Genomic DNA, 27,158 nt, shown 5'->3' with positions numbered 1-27,158 from the left:
CAAGGACAGTCTTCTTGGCAGCCAGTTAGAGCCTACAAAATACAAAGTCTTGTCCTACAGCATTCTGAGGAAGTATTCCAAGTACAATACCCCGCACCTGTTTACTTATATCTGCCCTCATGATGGAAATGCAAATTTGTAACACGGCACCTCATGTGCAACAGTCCGTCCCCCGCCCTGTCTAAATATCTCAGATCAGCCCTCTTTACAAACTTGTAAAGAAAGAATAAACATGCGTGCATGCACATTTTCATATTCAATACCTTTAGGTAGGAGTCCTGTGTGTATTTTGTAGCTCAGTATTGTGTTTTTATGATGTGTAAAGTGACAAAAAAGAAATATATCTTTAAAACTAGTCACTATACTTCATATGCACGAAATTGTTGAACAGAACATACAAAGAAATAAAGATAAAAAATAAAGTAAAAACAAATATAGAATAATCATAAGAGTACAAAAGTGGCCCCTTGTAATCCAGGGCCTTGTTACAGAGGGCTTGCTGGTTGTTTGAAAGATTCAGGTTTCCTGGCTGTACTTGTCCATCTTTCATGTTTGAGACTCCCCTTTTGTAAACTAGAGTCAGTTAAAAAACAAGATACTGTTCCATTATGCGTTGTAGGACATGATAAAAGAGAAAAGTTCTGTACAGTCACACACGAAGTGGGACAGATGGTAACAATATGTGCAGATTTGTTTGATTATAGGATGTGTAACATCATGCGCTCAATGCAATGACTGTGAAACTTTTAACAGTCGCTGATTGAATGATATTAAAATCAAAATTCCCACTTGTCCTGATTAACGCATGGTGACGTAGTGAATCCCCACCTTGACGTCAGCCGCAGCCAATAGGACTTCACGGTCATCGCAGAAGCCCTGCCCACTTTAGCAAGTGCAGTCTGTAGCGGTAACAGGGTCCGCCCCCTGTCTCTGCAGATAAAGGTTCGCAGTCTGCTATCCCAGGCATGGATGACGGTTGTAGTGAGACATGGCAGTCCGACATTACACTCTCGACTTCAACCTCTCTACAGCAGGTAGGAGGAAGGTGATGCATAGCTGACTGTAGGAAGGTCTTTCGTTACATTTCGTTATGCATCAGGGCTGCATGCTTTGCTAGCCTGCTAGTTTTGGCCTGCTAATTTATAGTCAATACTGCCAGGATTATAAAGTGCCACTGGTACATTGCCCATGTTTAGGCACTATATGCATGTGCCCTAGTGCTATGCTGCTTGTGCCCACCAGTACAAACCCCTGTCCGTAGGCAGGTACGGCTTGACACTGGTAGGCCACTATTAGCTCGTGAACTGTCACATCAGTATGCATATTTAATGTCAGTGGCACATATTTACAGGTCAGCGTAAATGTCTGTTTAGCAGGTATCTTTGTGGATAAAGCAGCGCAAGCAACTACGGTTGAAACCAAAGTCACATCACTGTCAGTGCAGCATAAGCTTTCTAATTAGAGCTAAGTTAGCTTTGGCTAGCATGGCTATGATTAGCCTAGCCGTGTTAGCAAGTCTCTGTAATCAATAACAGAGGGCCCGAGCGATCTCATCAAATAGTTGCGAAAAGTACAGCTTGAATTAATATAATGCGGATTTGTTTTATGACTTATAGGACTTATACAGGTGTGTCTGTTTCATAAGTATAAATTATAACATCAAGTGTGAGTAATCGTTGTTTAATCATGCAGCACGCGCTTTTCGTCGACCTAAGTCTGTGACCCCGTTAACACTCGATAATCAGTAAACGCATGTAGTAAATTGGCACCCGTGCGCTTTGAGGGCTCTGCCAGACATTTATAGTCCAATTAAAATCATCCAGGAAGACGTGCATGTCTGCCATTGTTGTGGTTTTACCATTAACTGATAGTGGTGTGAGAATGAAGCTATGAAGATTCAAACTGTCATTAGGCTTTTTTTTTTTCTTCTTTTTAAAAACCCTTTGTTTCAGAAGTCTGTTTAGAGGAACCAAAGTTTGTCACAGATAATAAATGGAGTATATGATAATGAAAGTGAAGTGCAGCTGTATTTGATTAATATATTTTGTTCACATCAGATTTATTTGCTCCCTCTTTCAGTTGACCCTGCCTCGACAGTGTCTGGTCTGCTGTCTATATTTCATGAACAGGAACTGACAGAGACTATTCATGATACAGACGGGCATGGTTATCTTGCTACCTTTGTGGGCAAGAATGGCAGGTAAGGTCAATATTTTTTCACAAACAAAAGTGACTCCTTCAGTCTAATTATAACTCTTTAGCAGTAAAACTTGGATTACTAAATCCTAATTGGGCAAAACATTTTGTGTATTAGGATGTGATAGCTTAAAGCTAATCTGGCTAGGGTACTTGTTGGCTCGTCTTCAATCAGATTTGTGTCTGTATAAATAAATAATAAAGGTGCAACAATACTAATATCGATATTGAACCGTTCGATGCAGTGCTTTCGGTACGCATATGTATCGAACAATACAAAATTTTTACATTTATTTTATCAACTTTTCTTCTGACGATGCTGTCTGTGTTGAGCGCTCAGTGGATCTGCGCTCGACAGTGCAGCCTAGGCGGAGTAATCGAACGCAGATTCACTGAGCGCAGGGCAAGCTAGCGAGACAGAAGTTAAGCTCTCCTTGCAACATGCCAAATTGAACCTCCCCCACCCTCATTCAGATCTGGCGTTTGGAACCATTTTGGTTTTCATGTGACGTATGACCCTGAAGGTAAGCGCGTCATGGACAAAAGTAAAACAGTATGTTGGATGTGCCACCCAATGCTCAATTACATTGGTGGGAACTAGTGCGTTAGCGCAGTTTTCTCGTTAACGTGTTGGCCGTCCAGCCCCATGCACGGGGCGATCCGCGTTAATGTCATTTCAGATTAACGCTGACAGCACTAGTGGGAACACAACGAATATGACTGCACATTTACGCCGACATCATCCTAGTGCAAAGACAAGTGGAAGCAGACAAAAACAACAAGCACGTATGGTACAAACTTGACCCGAGTCATTTGTTAGCACATGATTCTCCTTATGGGGACCTGATATGTTTAACCCTTGTGTGGTGTTCATATTTTTGTTACTCAGCCAGTGTTCATGGGTCTGGTGGACCCGCTAGAGTTTTGGCTTTCCAAATTAACACTATCAAACAATTTTATGTTAAATTACTGAACAGATGTTTACTTCATCCCAATTACAAGCCATATGAACAGCAAACATGGTTAATTTTTTCCCTTTACCTTTGTTAGATCACATTTATGAATTAATGTGCTTCTCTTTTTTTTTGTTTGTTTTTTATAAAATGTTATAAAAAACATAAATCAGTTATAATCAAGTGGAGTGAGTGGTAAGACACAACACATTTACATGTGAAGCAATATGTTCCACAACTAAATGGGATCAGCTGCTCATCAATGGTGACATTAGGCCCAGGGTTGTAAAACAGGGGAGGTGGTGCACACACTTATCCCACACTGTCCTGATGGCAGCTAGCTTGTCTCTCTGCCATCGAGCTGGTCTGTCGTCTCGGTTATCAAAACGGATAATCCTGGAAATTTTGTGGAAGTTTTCCAGAGTCATTGATGCACGGAAAGGTTCTTGCTGGTTTCTGCATCCCACAGGGATTCTGTGGATTGCCCTTTGGACCTGAAAACTCCTGCAAGGATAAGAACCCCAAAGTAGGCCTTTGGGGTTCTTAGATGAATTTGGTCCATCTCCTTCCACCTCTCTCCAAAAAAAACACCTTCCTTCTAGATTACTGCAATCCAGAATAATTTTCTGGATGGAATCTGGGATGAAAAGCTCAAATGAAGACTTGATGTCCTGCACATGAGTAACTGTCAGCCGTGTTGGCCCTGGCTTATCCCAGTAACAGCTCTGCAGGGTGGCTCATTTCTTGGGCAAGAAGACCATTCAATTTCACCAGTTATTGACATCCATGTTTCTTCACTTGCTGTCTGGTGGGCTTGTTCTGGTCCTGGAGCTGGCTGCAGATGGGGTACTCGTCTTCGTTTTGTTACTAAATGGTGCTCAACCTCATCCTCTTCTTCAAAGTCACTGTCAGACTCTGAATTTTCAGAAATGTGAAATATTCTGAAACCTCTTTGTCAACATCATCATCCGAAGCCCCTCTCTCTTCCAAAATCAATTGGATGGCCCTCGCAGCAGATAATCTTTTGCCATCTTGATCAGTTGGGATAAGGAACCACACTGGCAAAGTCTTATTTATAATATTATGCCCCTAATTTGCAGGTGGGACAGGGTATGAGAAAATAAAATTTGGATCCCTCAAGAAAGAGGGTAAAATGTGTGGGAATGTCAGAGCAGACGGTGTTGATAGTTGAATTTTCAACAATGTTGCAACTTTGTGCAGGAGCAGGAGGGGAAGAAAACACTATCAGCAGCACCAGAAAGGAGGAAGACAGAGTGTGGGAACACAGGACCTTCACTTTCAACACTTTTATTAGACCTGGGTCCAGTGGACCCGAACACCTTGTATGTAATGTAAATGCGTGGGGGGAGGTACAGTATGAGGTCATTGAAAATTAGTTTGGATTTATGTTCTTCACAGAAAATAAGCCAAAGCCAATGAATTTCAGGTTGAAAAAATAATTAATTGTTTAATTTCTTTTGAAAAAAAACTGAAAACGGGTCTCACAGACCCGAACACCATACAAGGGTTAATATGCTGCTGAGAATATAGCCCAGAAGAAGCGTACAGTATAGCTTTTATTTTGGAAAGAGCCATTTCTCTGTAACAAACTCCTTTCCAAAGATGAGTGATTCCTCAGTCAGATATATTTATTTTTTTATTACTTTGTTGTTTCAGCGACATTAAATTTAAAAACTGTACTTTTGAGTTAAAATATGTATTTATAATTTTAATACATGACAAATTAAAAAGGCATAAACAGGTTTTTTATTTTTTTATTTTTTTTTTTTGTATCAAAAAAATATCGAATCAAACCGTGAATTTTGTGTATCATTGCACTCCTAATAAATAAGTGTACTAATATCCCAAAGCCAGGATGTGTTTTCACCAAATGTGGGTCTTTGGAGAATTCTAAAACTTGTGTGTTGTCTGACTCTCTAAGCAATGTCTACGGCTTCTTGATAGACTTCCTGATAAATCCTGAGCATGCTTCTAGTTGGACAGCATTGCAGGAATGTTTCAGTTAACTCTTCAAACTTTAAAAATATTACCCTTCAAACTTCTTTGCAACAGAGGAACTTTTCACAGCTTCCTCTGAGAGGTCGCATTGCACACGTTGAGTGGCTTTTTTTGTTTTTAGTTTAGTGTTCCTCTAACTTTGTTTTGCATCGTTGTCTCTTTCCTACATCAATTCTCAGGTTTGTTGTCCTGCGTGTGCACTCCCAGGGGCTGGTCACAGTTGATTTGCAGTTTTACGAAGATGATGACATTGCACAGCTAGACAATGTAAGAGCATACACAGGGCTATTGAAACATTGAAACTAATAAGGTTAAACATCTCTGGGACTATATAATGATAACCCAACCCTTTTTGACCATAGGCATCTTTAGTGCCTGTCAAAAGATACTTACAGTTACTGTCTGTGTACTGGCTTCCTGTATTCAAACACTTTCACATCCCTAAATGCTAGTGCATACACGGAGGGTTAAATTACACCAACTATGGTGTTGTTTACTCCCGATGTGTTTTGCATTAGGGTTGTCTGTGTAGCAATATGAAACCTTTCACAAATTTGGTGAAAGTTTAAGCTGCATCTATTCTTACTCCACAGCTTTTGAATGCACTGGAAAATAAGCTGAAAGTTCTCTTAAATGGCAATATTACAAGGATTAAAAAGTAAGTATCACTATATTGTTCTTGTAAATGTATCGTACTTCATGGTGCAGTATTATTTATCCCCCCCCACCTCCCAAAAGGCTTCCAGCCCTTTTGCGAGGAGCAAAAGTTGACCGCTACTGGCCCACAGCCGATGGCAGACTAATTGAGTATGACATTGACAAGGTGGTGTATGAAGAGGATTCTGAATACCAAAACATAAAGATTTTGCACTCACAGCAGTATGGGAATATTCTAGTTCTGGATGGAGACGTTAGTAAGTATATAAATCATGGCATGTTGCTTGCACACAAGATTTTGTTTTTTCAAAATGACTGTTTAACTTAGTAGAGTCAGTCTAATAAGAATTATTTGTTTTGCCTTTAAAAACAAATTTTTCTTGCAGACCTTGCAGAGAGTGACTCTGCCTACACCCAGGCCATCACAGGCAGTGGAAAAGAAAACTACGCTGGAAAAGAAGTGCTGATTTTAGGAGGAGGTGATGGAGGAATACTTGCTGAGTTGGTCAAACAAAAGCCAAAGATGATCACCATGGTGGAGATATCCTTTACTGAGCTTTCATTTGAGTGACTTTGTTCATATTAAAGCAAACATTCACTTTTTTTAGATCACTCCAAATCTCCACACTTAGATTTGCATTATTCTCAGTGTAATTCTGTGTGTGCGCATCTGACTGTTCCTTAATAAAGCTTCTACATTGACCAGAAGGTGATAGATGGGTGCAAAAAATACATGAGGAAGACTTGTGGTGATATCCTGGACAACCTGAAGGGAGACTGTTACCAAGTGAGTGCTGAATTGTGTGGTGTGGTTTTTTTTTTTTTGTTTTTGTTTTGTGTGTGTGCACATTTGCTCAAAATGTGTTTTGCGTTATTAATATTTATTTTTAAAGCGGCAATAGGCAGGACAAAAGTTTTGAAGCAGGGGTAAATTGAAGATGCATTTTGAATAATCTCCTCGTCTCATGGATTGCAGATATTAATTCAGGACTGTGTTCCCTTGCTGAAGAAGTATGTCCAGGAAGGAAGGACATTTGATTATGTTATTAATGACCTCACTGCAATCCCAATATCCACCTCGCCAGAAGAAGGTATTGATAACAATAGCCATACATCAGGAAAGGTGGCACACAGGTGCAGTGTGAAGAAATGTTTAACTTGTCACATGCTGTCTGGTTTCTGTAGACTCTACGTGGGAGTTCCTGCGTCTCATTTTAGATCTATCTATAAAAGTGCTGCATCCCAGTGGAAAGTATTTCACACAGGTGAGTCTGCTCCTAATTTACCATACAGTTCATGATTGGGGGATTTTGTCAATACTGTTTTTAAAGGTGAACTAAATATTAATTTATTTGAAACACTTCATGCGATGACCAAGCATCATTTCTACTGTGTGTCAGGGCCTAATTATTTATCTGTATGAGTCTCATGAATCTTTTCTGCTGCTGGCCATCAGGGCAACAGCGCAAATCTGACCGAGGCACTGAATCTGTTTGAGGAACGGCTGGGAAGGCTCTCGTGTCCAGTGGACTTCCGCAAAGAGGTGGTGTGTGTTCCATCCTACCTGGAGCAGTATCCTTTCTATCAAGTCCCATAATTTATAAAAATGTTTACTGAATTGAAGTATTAAGGCTAGGTTATCATTTCTGCTTTCATTAGAGAAATTAAATAATGGTGTTTTGCTCTTATACTGTGAGGGAGAAATTCAAAGTGTCTGCTTTAAAAAAACAAAAACAACCAAACAAAACCCCAGACATTCAGGCACTGTCAAAGGTCACCTTTGCATATGGACTGATTATTAAAATTGGGATATTTGCTTGCTGTGGTCACCTGATCCTGCCAGTGTAGTTTAGTTAGCAGGCACATTAGGACCATCTGATTTTAATAATCCAGTCTAAGCGTCTGTCTGCAGGTGCCGCTTGCACGCACTGCAGCACTATGCACTCTAAACACCACTGATCTAATTGAAAAACAGTCTACTAACACACCAAAGCCACATGCAGGTGAATAAAGATGGTCTTCCCCATCAATCTAGCTCAGTTTCAATCCAGTCTAACATTTATTTGTTTTTGTGTACATGTGTAGTCCTTAACTCAACTATCAGATGGGTTTTTTACACCGCTTGGAAAAAGTAAACAAGTTATCTCCTGAAATTCTCAGCAGCTGGAATGTGAAGGCTCCTAATTTCTTCTGTACCCCTCATTTGTACGCAAATTGAATGCAGCCTGAAAATTGGAGGCCACACAAAATTCAGTTTAGTTTTAAATGTTAGGAACTATTCAGATATTTCCAAAGTCTGAATTGTTCACACACCTCTGTGCACATTGGTGAGCTTCTGCTGACTAAGACAAGTAATTTAATTTGCTGTTTTCAGTTAACAAACACTGACTGAAAAACACTCCAGCTTAAACCAGTCAAGTTGGTGTGGTTAAGTTATGAGAGTATATGTGTGTATATATACTTTTTCTTTTTCTATAGCTGACTCAGTTCTCCTCGAGGCATAATTGCAGTTTTATCATCCCCATTCTTTTAATTTTACAACTTGTCAGTTGTATTGTTTGTTACTTGAGGTTTTTTTTTTTCTCCTTATAAATGTCCACTTGCATGTGCTCTGAAGGAGCTGTTGGAACACTGATTTTTATACACTGATAATGTGGAGTAACTCATTTCCCATACATATGTACTCATTTTCTGTAATCTTGAGTTATGAAGTTGAATGAACGTGCCTCTGCGTGAGCCAGTGCACAGGTGCAGCATACCCAAAGTGTCACTTTTATGCTTCATTTTTGTTGCTGCCTTTCAAATGTGATTTCTTTCAGGTTGTATTAAGGTGGTCACGCCCAGCGGGACTGAGGGGCTTAAATCAAAGTGTTTTAAAAGGGAAACTATTTCTCCAAAGTTACTGCCACCTCTGCTTGTGCTGTTTTGTCATGTTTTATCGGCACCTTTTTGTTTTTGCCTGATAAAGTTTTTGTTAAGACTGTATTAGGTGCACGTAAAGGACGGTGAATGTAGCTTGCATATACAGTACAATGCACATTTGATCTACCCTGTGGGACATTTATTTATTCGTTATTTCATTAAATGCTGTCCTTTCCTGCTTGAGATGATTTTGACCATCTATGATTAAACTGTTTTTGGGGGGAACATACCTGTGGTGTTTGACTCATTCCTCTTGATCACTGTTATCTTAAGAAAAATGCAAGAGACGGGAAACGTGACTGTTTTCCTCGTAAGAACTAATATTTGTCCAAAACTTAAAGTACCAGTTTGTCAGCCAAAATCTTAAACTTAACTAATCAAATCTAAAAAATAAGGCAGAGGTTAAAAATGTCAAACTGCTGCAGCAGCTTTTGCATTTGCTTAGAATGTATTGGGTTTCTCATTCTGTGACATGTTTACACAGATGCCATACTAGTGACGCTGTGTGGTGTGTTATGAAAACTCTGGTAAACTACCAACTGGTTTAATTTAATTGGTGTACCATTTAACCCAGTAGTTAACTAGTGACGTTTATCAGTTTGACTCCAGAGTACTCTGGTACTGTATACAGAATTGTTATTCCAGAACTCTTATTACTCATTCAAATGCAACTTTGCAAACCTAACATGTGCTGCTATATTCTTTTTACGGAGAAAGTTTTCTGCTAGCAATGTTTCCAAACAAGCCATACTTCAGTCTTTACAGGCCTCAGCCTGTTAAATGCTAGAGTCCGTTTTGTTTTTAAGTTTCTCACAGTTTGAGTATTGCATGGTCTGACATTGGGAGGAATTTGCTGGGAGGTCCCTCCAGGGAACTTTTACTTCTACCATCATCTTTGCTGTTGGTGAATACTTCCTTAGATTAGATTTCAATTCATTATTCTGCTGTATTCTATTGTCCTGAACATATGCAGAGGATATCCTAGTTGATTCAACGGTACTGTGGCTGCAAAACAAGCCCAAATCATCACCCTTCCACCACCGTACTTGACAATGGTATGAGGTATTTGGCCATAACACACGGTGCCATCTCTGGTGAAAACCAAACACGGCGTATTAGCACCAAAGGACATATCTTGTGGGTTTTTTTTGTTTTTTTTTCCCCCAGATGCAACTTTGCAAACCTAAGCTGTGTTGCTGTATTCTTTTTCTAGAGATCACACTTCCTCTCAGGAACTCTTCCAAACAAGTCAGAAAAAAGTCTGAACCAGTATGACTGTACTGTCATTACCTGAACATACCAACGCCTGTAGAGTCGAGTGTTTTTGCCCCACCAGCAAAGAGACCTAGCTTCTGCTTTAATGGAGGTGCTCAAACTTTCTGATGACCAGTTAATCAAGTGCATTTGGCTGATATTTGCCCTATTAGTTTCTTTGGAAGCAGTAAGGTTGGACTTTTTACAGCACTGCAATAGAGACCAGTGAAAACTTTAATTTCACTTGAATGTAAAAGACAGTATGTGTGCCACCAAATGTCCGATCAGTGGAGGAATCGAAAGTCTTGTATCAAGGGTAAACGCTCCAATGGCTTTTCCAGACATCCTGCTTAAGTGCATGCTGTTTACATTGTCACGGCTCTCTTGGACACTAACTGGAAATGCAGCATGATTAATACAGCTATGCTTCCCCTGCTGTGACACATCAAAACATCTTACTTTACTTTAGGTGCTTTTAAATTTGTTTGTTAGACCATTAGAGCAATTATGTAAGCATGCATACATTTCAACACTGTTTTAAAAGTGAAATCTTTGTTATTAACTTAATTTTTTTTATTAGAAATGTAGGTCTGTGTGAAAGATTTAGTGGGTTACATTAGTGAAATTAATTTACTTTGAATATTAATAATATATAATACTTTAGTGTTCAGAATATCTGTAAGAATACAATAGGGGAAATAAGATGTTAAAACAGTAAGTTTCGTTTATAAAGTCATTTAGCTAATACATATGGCCTGCAGATAGCTTGTACATAAATTACTCTGTTCAGTTACATTATATTGTACATATATATATATATATATATATATATATATATATATATATATATATATATATATATATATATATATATATATATATGAGCGCTGAGAGAGGCGGCTTTGTCCCTCCACTATCAAGAAGTTTGTGAGTGTCTGTGCCGCATGTTGATCTCGTTGAGGACCACATCCATATTTGAGTCTTCATCTGCTGTGATTACTCTGTCTGCATATGGGCTACCTGTAAAACAGTGCTACTGTCATTATTTCAAAAAGGGAAATTGATATATTCTAAGAGTTGCAGCAATGACAGAAGAAACGCAAAAATGTCAGTTCGTACCGATCCCATCACTCTGTTCTGAAATGTCACTGTTGAGGAAAGAGGAGCTGGAAGAGTTATTGCCACGTGAGGTACTGGAATGAAGAGATGTGTTGTTGGTCAGCGATGACTTCTTTGCCGTCTTCTGTGTTGCAGTGCGACTCCATTCTGTTAAAAAAAAGACCCACATGATGAAGGTAAACGTGATTGTGAATTGCAATTATCGCACAGTCCATCCATTCTCTTCCGCTGGAGCCTATCCCAGCTGTCTTAGGGCAGGAGGCAGGGTACGGACAGGTCACCAGTCTGTTGCATGACTAACACATAGAGACAGGCAACCATTTGAACTCACATTCACCTATGGACAAGTTAGAATTACCAATTCAGCTAACCCCACTAACTGCATGTCTACGTGTACTCGGATAGAACCCACGCAATCCCACAGTCGATAAACTTATTTCTTAAATGAAACCAAATAAAGGAGTAACCTTCACCAGTTTGAGGCACACAGTATAAAACGAACACCGCTAACCTGAGTTCTCAGATAGTCTCATTTTGCCGCAGCACAGATAGGTCCTCCACTGCCTCCTCACGGTTTCCTTCACTGCACAGTGGAACACGAATATAAAGAAACCTACAAAACAAGCGTGTTTGTTAATGCCACGTTTCACAGTGCAGTAGTTACTTAGAGGAGCATTTAAAAACCAATTAGAGAAAAAGATGCGATTGTATTTTTGTTGTTAAAATAAGAGAAGAGGATGACGTCAATAAAAACTGGTTAAAATTGAGGACAAAAGAAAGGAAAACAGCAGAATTACTATGTAAACTGACCAGATTTGAGTGAAATCACCATTATTTCACAAACCAGCTCAGAAAATGTCAGCTCACCTTGCAGGGAGTTACAGATGGCAAAGAGGTACATGAACGCCAGGTTAACGGGCCCCCAGGCAAAAAAGGCAAAGCCCCACGTGAGGCCTAGCAGGATGGTTATCCCCAACACACTGCGCACATCCTGCAGTGTGCTGCGGTGCTGGAGATTTTGAGGGTTTTGTTTTTTTATCCGGCACAGCTGGACCATAACTACAATAAACATGATGAAGTTAAATATAAAAATGACGCAGAAATAGGCCACCACTGCCACGTAGAAGGCGATGTCATTTTTCAGCCAGCAGCTGTGGGAGAGTCGGAGGAGAATTAAAGGTTGTTCTGAGGTTTTATATCATGGATTTTATGTAGGATAATGTGCAATAATGAGATTACAAATAAAGTACTCACAACTCATCAGTAGTGCCATCACTAAACCTTCCATAGGAAACGAGACCGTAGTTGTTTTTGTCAATTGCAATGACAATAATGACCACGATCATCGGGATACCCCATCCAGCCAGCGAGAACTTCAGCATGTAGTGCGATACATTGACGTTGAAGACTTTCACAAGTGCCACGTACATGTGGACGGCCTCGAGACCCATCCATGTGAAGGCAGCTAACAAGAAGTAGTGAAGGAACCAGGCAGTGGAAATGCAAAGGCCCACGGCGTCTGGGTAGAGCGCCAGCCAGGCGTCCACCAGGAAGACCAGATTCAGCAGGAGCAGCGCAAAGCACAGCTGGATCAGGATTTTGGATGGGATGTCTTTGCGCAACTTGCTGTTTAGGCGAAATTATGAAGACAACATGTAAAAAATACCTCAGCGAGCAAAAAAAAAAAAAAAAAAATTCATAGAGCTTTAGCAATAAGTAATGAATAACAGATCTAGATCATCTATTTTCTGGATTTCTATACGTACCCAAAGGCCAAGTAGGTGAGGATGGTGACAGCCAGGAAGATAGCAGAGATTCCACAGCCAATGTATGTGATAAAGGTAAGGATGGTGCTCTGGACACGACTGGTTATAGGCTGCCTGGAGAGGTCCTTTATGAAGGAGATGCCCCCCAAAAGTGTTATTATTCTAATGAATAATAACCAAACATGACAACATACATGACAAAATGTATTTTGGTGATCTTACCAGCAGGATGGCAAAACTGGTTAAATGGTTGCAGCCACAAATTGTCTCACTGTCTGTGCTATTTTGGACAGAACAGCCATTTGAGCTCCAGCCACCCGATCCATCTGTGGGCAGAAAACAAACACGACTCGTGTTTTTACACGTCTGTTTGTGTTCACTGAAGCTCTTAACTCATGGCTGGACAACTTACCATTTAATGCAAAGTCCCAGAAAACACACGTTGCCACAAAATTTGCCTGTAATTTGAGAAAAAGAGTTTATCATCTTTAATTGCACATGATAGTTTTCTCTCTATCTCTCTCTCTCTGTTAAGGATGTGTTGCTTTTACAGCATGTTTGTGGCCTATTGCTGCTACATTTAACCACACACACATGTGTAGCTCGGTCGTATAGCTCCGGCATGTGTGCGCTGCTACAAACTGGCCTGGTTTGTCTGGTTATACCTGTAGCCGAAGCCCTTAGGCAATGCTTCCTCCAGAAGTAAATTTCTCTATGAGGACACAACCATTTCCTTTTAATTTGCCTTTAAATGACAGTTGGTGAAACCAGGCTTACCGGAATAGGCTCTTGGTTTTTTAGGGTGATTATAACATTGTCTCGGAGTCCTGTGATTGACAGGTTGGCGACACTTGCTCCTAGGATCCCGCTGTTAAGCCTGCGTACTCCCAGGGATTTGTCCTGTGTAGCCATTTAGAGACAACAAAACAAGTTTGTAAAGAGTGTGTAAGTATCAGATTTAAAACACTACATTAAAAATAATGTAAGTTGGCGTTTTTGTTAGTGGTGAATAAGAAGGGGACTGCTGGTTGAACTGTCAGACCTGGAATACGGTGCTCTTCTGGTAGAAATTGAACTGAACTCTGGAGACCTGCTGCTGTTCCTGAGATGTGAGATTCTGAGTGAGAGAGGCAGGCAGCGTGACGGAGCCCTGAGGGATCGAGGAGTTTGTTGTCACGCTCCTTCTCAGTCTGGGATTCCCACGGACCTGTAACACATATGGGCCTCAAGCTTAACAGACTCGATCATCCGAGAGTTGTTTTTTTTTGTTTGTTTGTTTTTTTTTTACCCTGTTTTCTATTTGGGGCAACTGGCGTCTCTCTACTAGAGATCACTATTTGGAGGAGCAGCTTTGTTCTTCCAAATAGTGGCAAAATGGCTGCTTATTCGTCAAAACATTTAGTATTACACCCACATTCACAAGTGTAATCCAGGGATTTACTGACAAATCATGTCATGTCATTGTGAGGAAAAGAAACCGTCAGAATTTCTGACCTAGATCACCTGGTTGTGTTTTTAAAAGCAAAAACAAGTCACATGATTAAACCAATTTGTTGTATTTTATGAATTGATCCTGTTTTTGACTGAACCACTTTACTCTGAAAAGCTGAAATAAATAAATGTAGTTTTAAATTTAGTTTAATCTGAACTACACATGCAAATACACAAAATACACAAAATCTGAGTTAGTATATTCTTCTTCTTCTTTTAAATATGCCAATTACAACCTAAAACAATTACTCCAACCTCCCTGTTAAAATAATCATAAAAAATTAAATCGACAGTAAAAAGGCACTAAATATCTTCTACAGGCTTCTCTAGACAAAGCTGGAAATGCTGTGTTATATGAGACACAAAGCACTTGTACAAAAGTGAAAGTTATTCTTCCCTACCTCCACATTGGTGGGGCTTGAGATGGAAAAAGTTGTTTTCTGAAAGTTGGCGCCATCTGCTGGTTTCACTGACAGAGCAACAGCCGGGGACAAAATGGTCTGAGCCGTCCCTCCAACAACCAGCTTGAGCCCCACTGTATCAACGATCCCTATTATCCTGGTGAGAATAAATGAATAAATAATAGTACGTGTCATTTCTTTAATTACAACAAGAAGCAATATTACTGGTTAAAAAAAGATGAAAATAAGAGTTGGAATTGAGGTGTTTTGTCCTCCTATGGATGGAAGAGGAAAACTGGGGTTTTGTTGGTGTTCTTTAGAGCCCATATCTGGTTATTGTTGTGAGTAAAATAAAAATAAAAACAGTATGGGTCAAATGCATTGTCCACTCCATGAAATATTAATGTAAAAAGACCACAATAAATAAATAAATAAATAAATAAATAAATAAATCTGTAACCTGTTGGAGGACTGTGACAGCACAGATGGAGAAGCACCCAGGAGATTGCTGACAATGTTGACTGATGTGTTCCCCAGCCCTATGCTGACATTTGGGCCTGATAACAGAGCCTCCAGCTTAGACACCAGCTGATTCACCTGGCTGGAGTTCAGTTTGGACACGTCTTTCGTCTCGTCAAGCAGTGCGTTGGCTTGGGCCTCAGCTGCTGTCAACACAATTTGACGAGACAGTGACGCTATGATAAGGAAAGCATTGCCACAGAGTTGTGCACGCAACTGAAGTGATCACAAACCTGACAAATTTGTTGTTGTACTTCCAGTTGTCGTCACAGAAGTGTTCGGATTTGTGGTGGCTGTAGTAACGGTGAGTGTAGGAGACTTGGTTGTAGTTGTGTTACCCGTACTTGAGTTATTAGCGGTAGTGATAGCTGTAGTTGTAGTAGTGTTGACTGTTGCTGGCACTGAGACATTAGCAGCACTGGTGGTGGTGGTTAGATTCACTCCTTGTGTTGTATTCAGCGGCATTGAAGTTGCATTTACAGCAATTGTAGTGCTATTAGCAGAGCTGGTGGTAGTGGCAGTGCTGTTGTTGGTGGTGCTGGTGGCAGTGCTGTTTGGTTGCACGGTTGTCACATTTGGGCTGGTTGTGGTGGTAGACACGTTTTGAAGATCACAACTGTCCTGCAGCTGCATAACCACATTGTTTTGTTTTTGACTATTAAAAAGAAATAAAGAAGTAACATTTTACTTTGGATCCTTTTGATCTGTTGCAGCACATTTTGTATAAATGTGGTTAGTGTGCAGGATATTAAGGTCATACAAACCAAGTGAGGCTGCTAGACTTTGCTGCAGCACAGAAATCTGCAGGCTTTATGTCCGTGCTGACCCATGTGAACTCAGACTGCAGGCTGACATTGGCTTGTAAATTTCCACAAATTGCTGTGGAAACACAAAAGCACCAATGAGAAGCTTTGCACAAGCTTTGCACAAGTCGTCACTTATTTTTTGACTGCTTGAGCTGATATTTCAGTCCTCATCTTGTTTTATTTTGGTTAGTATACACACCCGCTCGGATCACATGCCCGCTGAAACTGATTTGTTCCTTAGACTGAAGCAGATACACCACAGCATTTGCTACATCACAGACGGGGACCTCACGGGCAAAGGCCAGAATCACGCTACAGCTTTGAAGGCTATAACGGAAAAAACAAAAAGACAACAACAACAATTTTAGCCTAGTGTTCAAATGCAACAGATGCATCAGTGAGATTTAATGTGAGTTTTAGACAAATGTTCTAACATAGCTGGACTCACTTTGTTGACGTGCTTGCACATGCCACGTTTGCGTCCTGTGTAGAAATGTCAGTTTTAGAAAAATAACTTTAAATGAACGTAATAAAGGAAACTACTAAAACATTTTTAACGTGTTAATATAATAATAACACATGAAATGCAAATTCCTTTGGACATAAACTATATTTTTCCTGTGAGATTCCATTACATGGTGAGTTTCTTGTCATGTGAAACTGGAGTATTTTTGGGGTAAAAGTCAGTAATGTTCAAAAAGACATTACTGACAAAATGACATCTCTACAGCTGATATCTTCAAAAATGAACAACTCAAAAGATGTTAATCTAGATGAATAGATTGAATCTCCTTTAAGTCAAATAAAGAAATTCAATTCAGTTTAATTGATTTTTTTAAGGTTATCTTTTTCCCTAATGCAACCTAAATGCCTTACTTACATTTTGAAAACTTGCTTTGGCCCTAAATCATCATAACAGAGATAGAAAAACATGAAGGCAATAATATCATAATTTGGTGGTTGAATACCTTGTACTCAGATGCATTAATGGACACTGGACATAGACCTCTGCAAGGGAATATTACAAGATTGTTATTATTTTTTGTATTTTACATGTGATAAAAAGGTATTTATTTATTTAAAAACTGGTGACAAAAAACAAAACTTACTCTACACTTGGAGAGCAAGGTGGAAGCTGTCGCAGCTGAGAAATCTGTTACAGTTGAAGATATTAATGATTCATTGATGCTCCAAGAATTTATTCATATGATTTTTACATTAATGATTTGTTTATTTATATGTATTTGTGTTCTGTGTGAATGGAAGATTACCAGGTTGGTGACATTTAAATAGTTTATATTGGGATCTTGTATGGAAATATTAAAAGTGTAGTATGCATCTAAAAAACAAAGAAACAAAAAAAAGGAAAGATAATCAAGTCACCAAGCTTTCAGACTGTGTGATTTACAAATGGTTTTGATAGGTGACACTAACCTGATCCACTGCAGTAGTCAGAGCAGTTGCAGTTGCTTGTGGTGATGTTGCCTGAAACAAAGTCAAAGCATGATGGTTTACAGTGTGGATCGAATCAAGGCACCTTCAAGACTCTACTTTTACACTTTAAGGGAAAAATACATTTAGAAAAAATATTTAGAAGAATCTTGTGCATTTTGCTTTTTTACAATCTTATTTGTTCAGTTTTTAATTGTCTGTGTTGCAAGTATGAAGCAACCCCGAGCTGCTGGCTAACCTGGCATGCAATCAAAAGCTTAATGAGTTTCCTTATGTTTCCAGTTATTATGATAAGCTAAATTAACCAGATGCTTTGTACAGAACAGGGTTTTTAACCATTTTCTATTTTTAGGCATCTGCTAAAACACTCACAGAACAATTAATCCTATATAATCCGCAAATGCTCTGTAGCGTGTCCACACGATTTGGTATCCAGGTATAATGTTAACTGTAACTGAGACTTAATTAATATTATTCTTTTGAAATGTGTGTTTCCTGACATGCCCTGAAGTACTTCCTGGTGTCTTTTAACACAAGTGTGTTGCTTCATCAGGTTTCAGTAGCAGTAACAGTCTAATTCATGTATTGATGCAATGATGTTGTTTGTTTGTTTTCATGGTTGGTCCATTTAAACTGAGCTTAACTATGCTTACATTGAATAGTTTGGAGCTCACCTGCACTGCAGTTAGTTGAATTACTTGGTGGAACCACATATGCAGCTGCAGACTCATTACTGTAAAAAACAAACAAACAAACATGGAATTTCACAAAACTAAAGTATGAATTTAAAAAGTATAATTTATCTTTGATTAATCAGTTAACATTTAGCACTTGGGAAAGCACAGACTGCCCGTACTGAGGATCTTACCATGCTGCGTTGTCTTGACCAGTGTAAATGCAGCTGTTTTCTACTGTGCTGCTGTTATTGCACACATTTTGAAGCTGACCTGTTAAGCGACACAGAGGATTTATTACATTGTTACTTTTATAACATCCTGCAAACGTATCAGGTAGGTAACTATGCATCACTCACCCACTCTATCTGCCTTTTTCCCCAGCACGTAAAAATCAGATGAAGTGTTAGTGGCTGCGCAGAGAGTGCGGAGGATACAACATGAAGACACCGCCTGACTCAGCTTCAGCGTCACAGAGCACGTGGTGTTTCTGCAGCATAAGATCAGTGTTAATGTAGGGATCATGAGATAAGCTTATTTCAATGACTTGAATGTCTTTACTTCACTTACCTTATTTCAGTTTTTGTCACGCATGACACTTCCATTCCCTGGTAAAACACAAATCAGGCTAAATTCAAGTGATCTTTTTCATTTACAGAAACCTACAGACACAATTATGTGCTCACTCACTTGAAATAGGCCCGTTGTATTTATGACATTAGTGTTCGAACTGAAAAGTAAATGGAGATAAGGTTAATGGGTGTCAGGACTAACTGATATGATTCGTCATCTCAGTGGAATTAGGACTGATTGTGCAACTGCTCATATGATCTCCAGCTTTATGAAAAAGTCAAACAAGCGTTGCTTATTTTGCTTAATGCTTATTCAAGGGGATACAAGAGGGGGGAAATATTGGAAATTCAGTGTGCAGGCATCTCATTAGCTGCAACTTTTGGCTGCTGTCAGCAAAGGAAATAATCAAAGTTAAAACTAAACTAAAACTAAAGTAAAAGCAGATGTGAAAAAAAACTTTTTGTTAACAATAATAAACTATAACATGACTAGAATAAAAGTAAAAAATGTGAAAAAATGAAAAACTAGCTGAAAAGATTTTGTTAACTTGGAAATCGAACTAAAATAAAAAAAAATTCTTAGTTTGAGCTTTTTTTTAGTTTGGTAAAAATGTTAAACTAAGAATGAAATTAATAAAAACTAAACTAAAACAAAATATTTTTACAAAAACTAAACTGAAATGAAAAAACAAAGAAACTAAGTGAAACTAAACTGATTTAAAACAAAAAGTCGAAAATGAAATAACAAAAAAACCACATTTTAAAAATACAAAACTACAATAACTCTGAATGTAATCTCACCTTAAATGATAAACGTAACAAATCTTCACAGTGTGGGTTCGACAACACAGTTGCCACAATATATTACAGAAAGTGCTCCATGAAAATTCATAATCTCATTTTCCATCTGTTCATTTATTTGATAGAAATAGTTGCACTCATACCTGCTTTGTGTCCCATTGCCACTAACGTCCCGAGCTACACGTATCAAGCTTCTTTTCCGTTTTCTTTTTCTTGCTAATGTTGTTGCAGTGGTTGTGAAGTTGCCTCCTGTTGGTGTTGCTGTTGTAGTTGTCCCGTTGCCTTGTAATGTTGTTGCAGTGGTTGTGAAGTTGCCTCCTGTTGGTGTTGCTGTTGTAGTTGTCCCGATGCCTTGTAATGTTGTTGCAGTGGTTGTGAAGTTGCCTCCTGTTGGTATTGCTGTTGTAGTTGTCCCGTTGCCTTGTAATGTTGTTGCAGTGGTTGTGAAGTTGCCTCCTGTTGGTGTTGCTGTTGTAGTTGTCCCGATGCCTTGTAATGTTGTTGCAGTGGTTGTGAAGTTGCCTCCTGTTGGTGTTGCTGTTGTAGTTGTCCCGATGCCTTGTAATGTTGTTGCAGTGGTTGTGAAGTTGCCTCCTGTTGGTATTGCTGTTGTAGTTGTCCCGTTGCCTTGTAATGTTGTTGCAGTGGTTGTGAAGTTGCCTCCTGTTGGTGTTGCTGTTGTAGTTGTCCCGATGCCTTGTAATGTTGTTGCAGTGGTTGTGAAGTTGCCTCCTGTTGGTATTGCTGTTGTAGTTGTCCCGTTGCCTTGTAATGTTGTTGCAGTGGTTGTGAAGTTGCCTCCTGTTGGTGTTGCTGTTGTAGTTGTCCCGTTGCCTTGTAATGTTGTTGCAGTGGTTGTGAAGTTGCCTCCTGTTGGTGTTGCTGTTGTAGTTGTCCCGTTGCCTTGTAATGTTGTTGCAGTGGTTGTGAAGTTGCCTCCTGTTGGTGTTGCTGTTGTAGTTGTCCCGTTGCCTTGTAATGTTGTTGCAGTGGTTGTGAAGTTGCCTCCTGTTGGTGTTGCTGTTGTAGTTGTCCCGTTGCCTTGTAATGTTGTTGCAGTGGTTGTGAAGTTGCCTCCTGTTGGTGTTGCTGTTGTAGTCGTCCCGTTGCCTTGTAATGTTGTTGCAGTGGTTGTGAAGTTGTTGCCTCCCGTGGGTGTTGCTGCTGTAGTGCTGTTGCCTTCTAAGGCCGTGGATGTTGCACCTGTACTATTGCTCTGTAATGTGGTTACTGCAGTTGTTGTGCTGTTGTAAGTGTTCAGTGTTGATGAGGCCACTTGTGTTGTCTCACTGACAGTACTTGCAGGTGTAGTTTGTGGGGAGGTCGGTGTGGCAGTAGTTTCTGGAGGGTTTGGAGGCACGCAGTTCTCCAGCTTGGTGCTGAAAACCTGCTTGAGCTGAGGAAAAGAGCATATGGTTTGCTGACAGGATTTAAGCATTACATCTGGTGTTTTAATAAGCCTGCTGTCGTACATGTTACATACCCAGGCAATGATTTCAGATTCGTTCTTGATCTGTCCAGTGACATCCACCGTAATGTCAACAAAGTAGTATACTGCATTACAAAGCAAAGAGAATCATTGGCAAAAGTTGCTAAACTCTATAACGGAGGACAACATACCAGCTGCTTGTAACAAAGAGGCAATCTAAGGGCTGAGAAAGGGAGCCAAAAATAGAAATACCAAAAATGAATTGACTCACAGTCACCTGATGTGTTGCAACTGAAGCTGGCTGCTCATTTTAAATGTCAAACTATATTTAATTTCCATGGCAAATATTGTGCTCTGTGGTAATTTTAACAGGGGTGGAGTTTTAGATAGTTAGCTTGTTTGTGTTGTTCTTGCCATTTGGAGCACTTTTGTTCTGTTACATTCCAAATTATATGGCTTTCATGGTGGTTAATGTTAACAGGCCATTCAAAAATGTGCCCCAGTTTTGAGAATTTTTTGTATTTTTATTTAGCCTAATTTACTTAAATACTATTACCTGTACAAGTCAACTACAGTGGGGGAAATAATTATTTGATCCCCTGCTGGAAGTGGAAGTGCTCACTTGCAAAAAAATGAACAGCCTCTAATTTTCAAATAAATAAATACATTTAAAAATAACATAAAAGTTATGAATTCATTTGTATGTCATTTAGAGAAATAAACATTATTTCTACCCAACCAGAAATCCGGCTCCTGCAGACTGACTGCGTTCCCATGTGACACACAGATTTCAATACATCGATCAATCAAGAGCAGATTCACCTGCTCTCAATTCATTATGTGTATAAAGCACACAGAATCAGTTTCTTTCATTTAAACCTCTCCGCCATCATGAGCACAACCAAAGAACGGTCAAAGGATGTCAGGGACAAGATTGTAGACCTACATGATCATCCTGGGGGAGGAGAAGCCTTGGGAGAAAGTGCTGTGGTCAGATGACGCCAAAAGGGAAGAGAAATGCTGAGTATGACCCAAAGAAAATCTCCCCACAGTCAAGCACGGAGGTGGAAACATCATGCTTTGGGCTAGGTACAGGGGACTTCGCTGCATTGAGCGGCTATTGACAGGGTCATGTACCATAAAACCTAGGATGAGAACCTTCTTCCCTGAGCCAGAATACTGAAGACGGGTCATGGATGGAACTTCCAACATGACAGTGGCTTAAAATATGCTGCAGAGGAACAAAGGTGTGGCTAAAGAAGCATATTAAGGTCATGGAGTGGCATAGATGGGCTCCACACCCTCGGGCTGCGCCATCTCCTACACACCTGCATCCCATTCGAGACAATCGCCGGGGGACTACTTCACCCGGCGCAGATGGCTGCTCCTCGCCAGTCCGTTAGTCACCCCTCGGTGGTAACTAGGCTCTTCGTAAGTTCTGTATTTACTGGAGAACTTCGGAATTCATCTTCATCTTGTGTCTATGTACTTAGGGAACGACGTTCGGCGCTGGAATCCTGCCACCTGCCTGTCCCCATGCCTGTTCACCTCCCATCCTCGTTCCTGCCTCCTCAGACTCCCTCCATGGACTCTTCCCCCTCTGAGTTTCATGGTCCGGCTCTAATCATAAGCCCTGACGTTTAACTTTTTCTGGCTGTTACGTGCCATTCCTCAGTACTCTAGTAATTGTGTTTCTCCTCTCTGTTGCAGTTTTCCCTCAGTCCAGATTACGGGCGCTCCAGGGTTTTCTGTTCCCAGTTTTTCCCTGGCTTGAGTTTGTAGTTTTGGTTCCCTTGTTTTCATCAAGTTGCTTTGTTTATTAATAAACCTGTACATAGTTCTGAGTGGCTGCACATTAATCTGCTTCCAGGGTCCTTATCGTAAGTGTACACTGAGGTTCTTGACAGTGTGAGTTTTCCCCTGACCTTTGTCGTCGCGTCTGCTTTACCCCCGTGGCTCTTCTGTGTTCTGTTTCCCCAGTTCAGGCATACCTCTGTTTAGTTGCTTTCCCCCCGTTTGGTGTATCTGCCTTAATAAATGGCACACTTTTAGTTAATTCCCATTTTCGTCTCACTGTGGTCTGCATATGGGTCCTCACATAAAAGAATCCACCCAATCTGCCTCCGCATATCGTGCAGAGTCGCCCCAAATCCTTCCTGAGGTGTGTGCAAACCTTGTGACCAGCTATCAGTAAACTTGTTATCTCTGTGCTTGTTTCTCAACCAAATACTAAGTCAACCAAGTATTAAAGTTTTGCTTGAAGATCAAACACTTATATCACTGAGTGACATACAAATCAGTAACACAGATTAAACAAACGTTTTTCCTACAAAGCCAAGGGGTGAGCAGATTTTATCAGGGTTCATTTACCTGATATTTGTGGAGCTGTAGTAGAAACAGTAAAAGGGGAAGGAGTTGTAGTGGTCTGGTTGCAGGAGGCTTGCCCTGATTGGAAAAGAAAAAAGTTCTCAGTTACCACTGTTGGCAACTTCATGGAGAGTTTTGGGACCAAAAGCCAATCGTGTGTATTGAACACTAGACACCACGTTGATGGACATTAACATGATCCAGTTTCAGTGTACAAAGTTCCTAATGTGGTTTTTAAATCCTACACGCTGGAAAATGGGAATTCTGAATTTTTTCAGCACATAAACTCTGTTTTTAAAAAAACAGAACACTTTAAAAATCAATGCACTTTGTGGTAGTTGCACAAAGTCATTGAAATGCATTTCCATTCCCTCACTTCCTGTTCTCTGTGTGGTCTTTTTTAGTCTTCTCCATTTGTGCCTTTCTCAGAATAGCAGTACGACTAATAAACAAAACTAGACTAACTGGTTACAGTATATTATGAAAGAGTTCAAGGTATTTGTGTGCGTACTGTATGTGTGTGCGTGTGCATGCCATGCATTGCAGGTTATAATTAGAGGTTCAAAGCTGTTGGTCCACTAAACAGCCGCCTCCGCTCAATTGTCTTCGTGTTTTTTCATCTCTTTTGTGTCACAGCTGATGTCAGATACCTGCTAAGAGGACAACGATGACCACCAGGTGTGTCTGCAGCAAGTGGAAACATCTGATAAGCGAGCCTGGCTTCTTCACCCTGTTAAGTTGAAGAAGTTTAAGTGACAGAAGAAAGAGTCAGACTGAGTCATACTAATCTAGAAAAGCCCTACCATCATACCCATGCTAACAAATGCTGAAAGGCTGTAATTAAAATGTGTCTTAAAGGTTTTATCTCCAGTTCTGGTTGTTAACAGATGAGTAATGCCAAATGAAACACTTGAACGATTTCAAGATAGTGAGCGCGGTCTAATAGAACAAATTCATTACCTTCAAAGTGCACATGATGTATGGAGTACATACACCATGAATCAATAGTTATTTTTTCATGTTCATTTGAATCTCTTATTATTAGGCAGCAAATAATTTGCATGTACAATTCTCCAAACTTTGCCTCCTATTTTTTTAAATAACAAGCAGAATAACAGTGAGTAAGTGGACTGACTGTATAACTAAATGTCTTCTTTCACATCCATGGAAAGCGTCATTGTTATTGGCACATAGGGTGCATCCTCTCCTATATTCTTATATAACCAGTAACATCAGTCCTTAAAAAATGCGTGACTACTTTGCAAATACAAAATAACAACAAATAAAAAATGTAAATAATTCGATTCTGTGACTTAAAAAATGACTTTAATGTTATTTGATGCCGCATAAGGAAGTGATTTATAGATATGAGCGCATCTGTATGAACCATCTGGATTAATAATCCTGACTGAAAACCGATCCAGCTGCTGTTTCTGAGTTAAGATGTGTTTCCCTCCACATTAAGGAAAAGGAGAGACACCGCCACCAACACCACCTCCACCGCCACCATCTCGCTTTACCTGACTAAAGGAGCAGATATTTGCTGGCAAGGAAGTCTGCCTGAAGAAATCCTTGGATCCTTCATGACTCTGTCTTCATTTTTGTGGAACATAGCTTCCGATGGGCGAAGTAAAACGTTCAACAACAAACATTAACAGTCATAAATCTAGCCAGTGCTCTCGGCTGTGTGCTTTGTCAATTCTCCACCACTTTCTCATGCACAATCAATAGCTGACACATGTGGCACGCCCATGAGACGTCAAGGTGAGCGGGTGGACGTCACATACATTCTCTTCAGCTCTGGCACCTTTGGTTTAACATTTCAACACCACCCAAAGAGGAAGCTGTCTGATTGTAAAACTAGACCCAAAAATAATAACACAGTCCGATCGTCTGCCTTTAAAGTTCCCTGTAGGTTTTTGGAAGGAAGAGATTTGTGTGTTTCTTTTTCTTTTTTGTTTGTCAGTACAGGTGTGCCTCAGGGTGTGTCATAAACCTGTGTTTTCAGTAATAGACACAACTGAAAGTGTTTCCAGGACAACACTGCAGGGCTCTAACATTGTGGCCCGACTGCTACGAAAAAAAAAAGAAGTCACGCACCATTACTCTGTAAGTGCCTGTTTTTCAGGACTGTGAGCAGTCTGTCAGAGTCTGTCTGTCACACACCACCACATGAGCACGCTCTCTTATTTCCTTCTCTGTTCTGCCTCTTATGCTTGTGTTTACAGTTTTTCTCAGTCCCTTTGGTGCTTTTCTCAGATCAGAATAATAATTCTCAAAACCATTAGTGCAACCTCCATAACATTTAGTCATTTCTGCACATTATGGTACCAATTTCTCCTTCCCCTGAACAAATTGCAAATGCTCTTGGACATGTATCAGTTGCTTTCATACAATTCTCTGCGGTCGACAACATTATCATTTTCTTATGTCATGTCAGTCAAAATGAACTATACCTTTGGATGCTGAAAGACTATTAGTTCCCAATAAAACTAATAGTCTTCATTTCATTGCTTGAGTCATTACATACAAAATTGGTGAAATGCTGTCAAGCAAATTTTATACCTTTTTTAAATGATTTTTTCCTGGAAATGTCCCCGAAATTGAACAATTTCTCTCAGGTGAACTTCAGCTTTCACTGATGAGGAGGTGTGTGAAGTATTAGTTGTAACCACTGACAAGCCTCTTGTTCACAGTCACTCATGGATCAATCCCATGAACCCTCAATTGGCAAGCAAATATGAACCGAGCAGGACATAGTTTGTACCATCCATTCACGTCCGCTTATCCTTTTCAGGGTCGCGGGGGGTGCTGGAGCCTATCCCAGCTGTCATGGGGCGAGAGGCGGGGTACACCCTGGACAGGTCGCCCGTCTGTCGCAGGGCCAACACACAGGGACAGACAACCATTTGCACTCACATTCGCTCGCACATTCACACCTATGGGAAATTTGGATTAACCAATTAACCTATCCCCACTAAGTGCATGTCTTTGGACGGTGGGAGGAAGCCGGACTACCCGGAGAGAACCCACGCAAACACGGGGAGAACATGCAAACTCCGTTTGTACCATTTTTTACAATTCTGTGACACAGAAATGGGAGGTCAGCATGGTGGAAGAGGGGTAAGGATGTGTGTGTGTGTGTGTGGGGGGGGGGGGGGGGGGGGTGTCAATCACAGTCTCACAATGGATGAGGGCGGTCAGAAGATGCAACCAAATGTTGGAAGAACCACTGTGAACAACCTCGCAGAGGTGGAAGAAGGCCTGTTTTTACCCAGCAGCAAGAGGAAGCCATTTGTGCAAGGGTGATTGCATACAATGCAATAAAGTTGAAAGAATTCAAAGTGCTGTCATAGAGGATAACGGTGTATTTGGCCACATTGGATCTGTGTCTGACACATGATAGAATGCTGGTTGAATATCTCCCTCCCTACTCCCCATTCCTTAATCCGATAGAGGAGTTTTTCTCTGTCTGGAGGTGGAAGGTTTTTGACCGGCATTCACATGCGCAAATGGCACTGCTAGCAGCCGTGGATGCAGCATGTGACGACATCACAGCAGAGTCATGCAGAGGGTGGATTCGTCACTCCAGGAGATACTTTCCTCATTGCATTGCAAGGGATGATATCCGTTGTGATGTAGATGAGAATATGTGGTCAGACAGACAGGAACGTCTGGATGTGCCAGCAGGATTTACGTATGTTCAGTTACAATATGTACCGTTACATTGTTCACATTTGTGCACAGCTCTACCAAAAGG

The 27,158-nt window shown here is 40.3% G+C and overlaps 2 protein-coding genes across 3 annotated transcripts; one reads left to right on the top strand and one right to left on the bottom strand.

The window, feature by feature from the left end:
- Window positions 1-898: 898 nt before the first annotated feature.
- Window positions 899-8,976, top strand: sms (spermine synthase). The gene is made up of 11 exons (XM_086308624.1): window positions 899-1,034; window positions 2,080-2,200; window positions 5,348-5,435; window positions 5,762-5,826; window positions 5,907-6,082; window positions 6,212-6,368; window positions 6,525-6,612; window positions 6,802-6,916; window positions 7,011-7,090; window positions 7,282-7,397; window positions 7,930-8,976. Exons 1-11 carry the CDS (start codon window positions 989-991, stop codon window positions 7,958-7,960), a joined length of 1,083 nt encoding a protein of 360 aa, XP_086164750.1. The 5' UTR covers window positions 899-988; the 3' UTR covers window positions 7,961-8,976.
- Window positions 8,977-10,838: 1,862 nt separating this feature from the next.
- On the bottom strand, window positions 10,839-25,382 carry LOC147320539 (uncharacterized). 2 transcript variants are annotated; one of them, XM_086308622.1, is made up of 30 exons: window positions 24,919-25,382; window positions 24,049-24,128; window positions 23,402-23,476; window positions 21,086-21,156; window positions 19,746-20,998; window positions 18,920-18,959; window positions 18,800-18,837; window positions 18,589-18,719; window positions 18,424-18,502; window positions 18,230-18,288; window positions 17,538-17,588; window positions 17,375-17,442; window positions 17,213-17,256; window positions 17,072-17,111; window positions 16,552-16,586; window positions 16,303-16,430; window positions 16,062-16,176; window positions 15,531-15,952; window positions 15,239-15,443; window positions 14,779-14,935; window positions 13,929-14,093; window positions 13,664-13,786; window positions 13,299-13,344; window positions 13,109-13,212; window positions 12,887-13,011; window positions 12,375-12,746; window positions 11,988-12,271; window positions 11,632-11,733; window positions 11,121-11,267; window positions 10,839-11,021 (listed from the first exon to the last, which is right to left on the bottom strand). In XM_086308622.1, exons 1-30 carry the CDS (start codon window positions 25,008-25,010, stop codon window positions 10,918-10,920), a joined length of 4,755 nt encoding a protein of 1,584 aa, XP_086164748.1. In that variant the 5' UTR covers window positions 25,011-25,382; the 3' UTR covers window positions 10,839-10,917. The 2 variants fall into 2 exon arrangements, with proteins under 2 accessions (XP_086164748.1, XP_086164749.1); XM_086308623.1 differs by having other exon boundaries at window positions 15,239-15,440; window positions 24,919-25,380.
- Between the last annotated feature and the right edge of the window lie 1,776 nt (window positions 25,383-27,158).

Source organism: Aulonocara sp. 'chitande type north' Nkhata Bay, linkage group LG10 (genome assembly GCF_057382095.1).
Source record: "Aulonocara sp. 'chitande type north' Nkhata Bay isolate Kocher_YH1m ecotype deep benthic linkage group LG10, A_spYH_male_GT1.1, whole genome shotgun sequence".
Lineage (NCBI taxonomy): Eukaryota > Metazoa > Chordata > Actinopteri > Cichliformes > Cichlidae > Aulonocara > Aulonocara sp. 'chitande type north' Nkhata Bay.
Note: the sequence above shows the minus strand (reverse complement) of the source record. Positions and strands in the feature narration are given on the sequence as shown.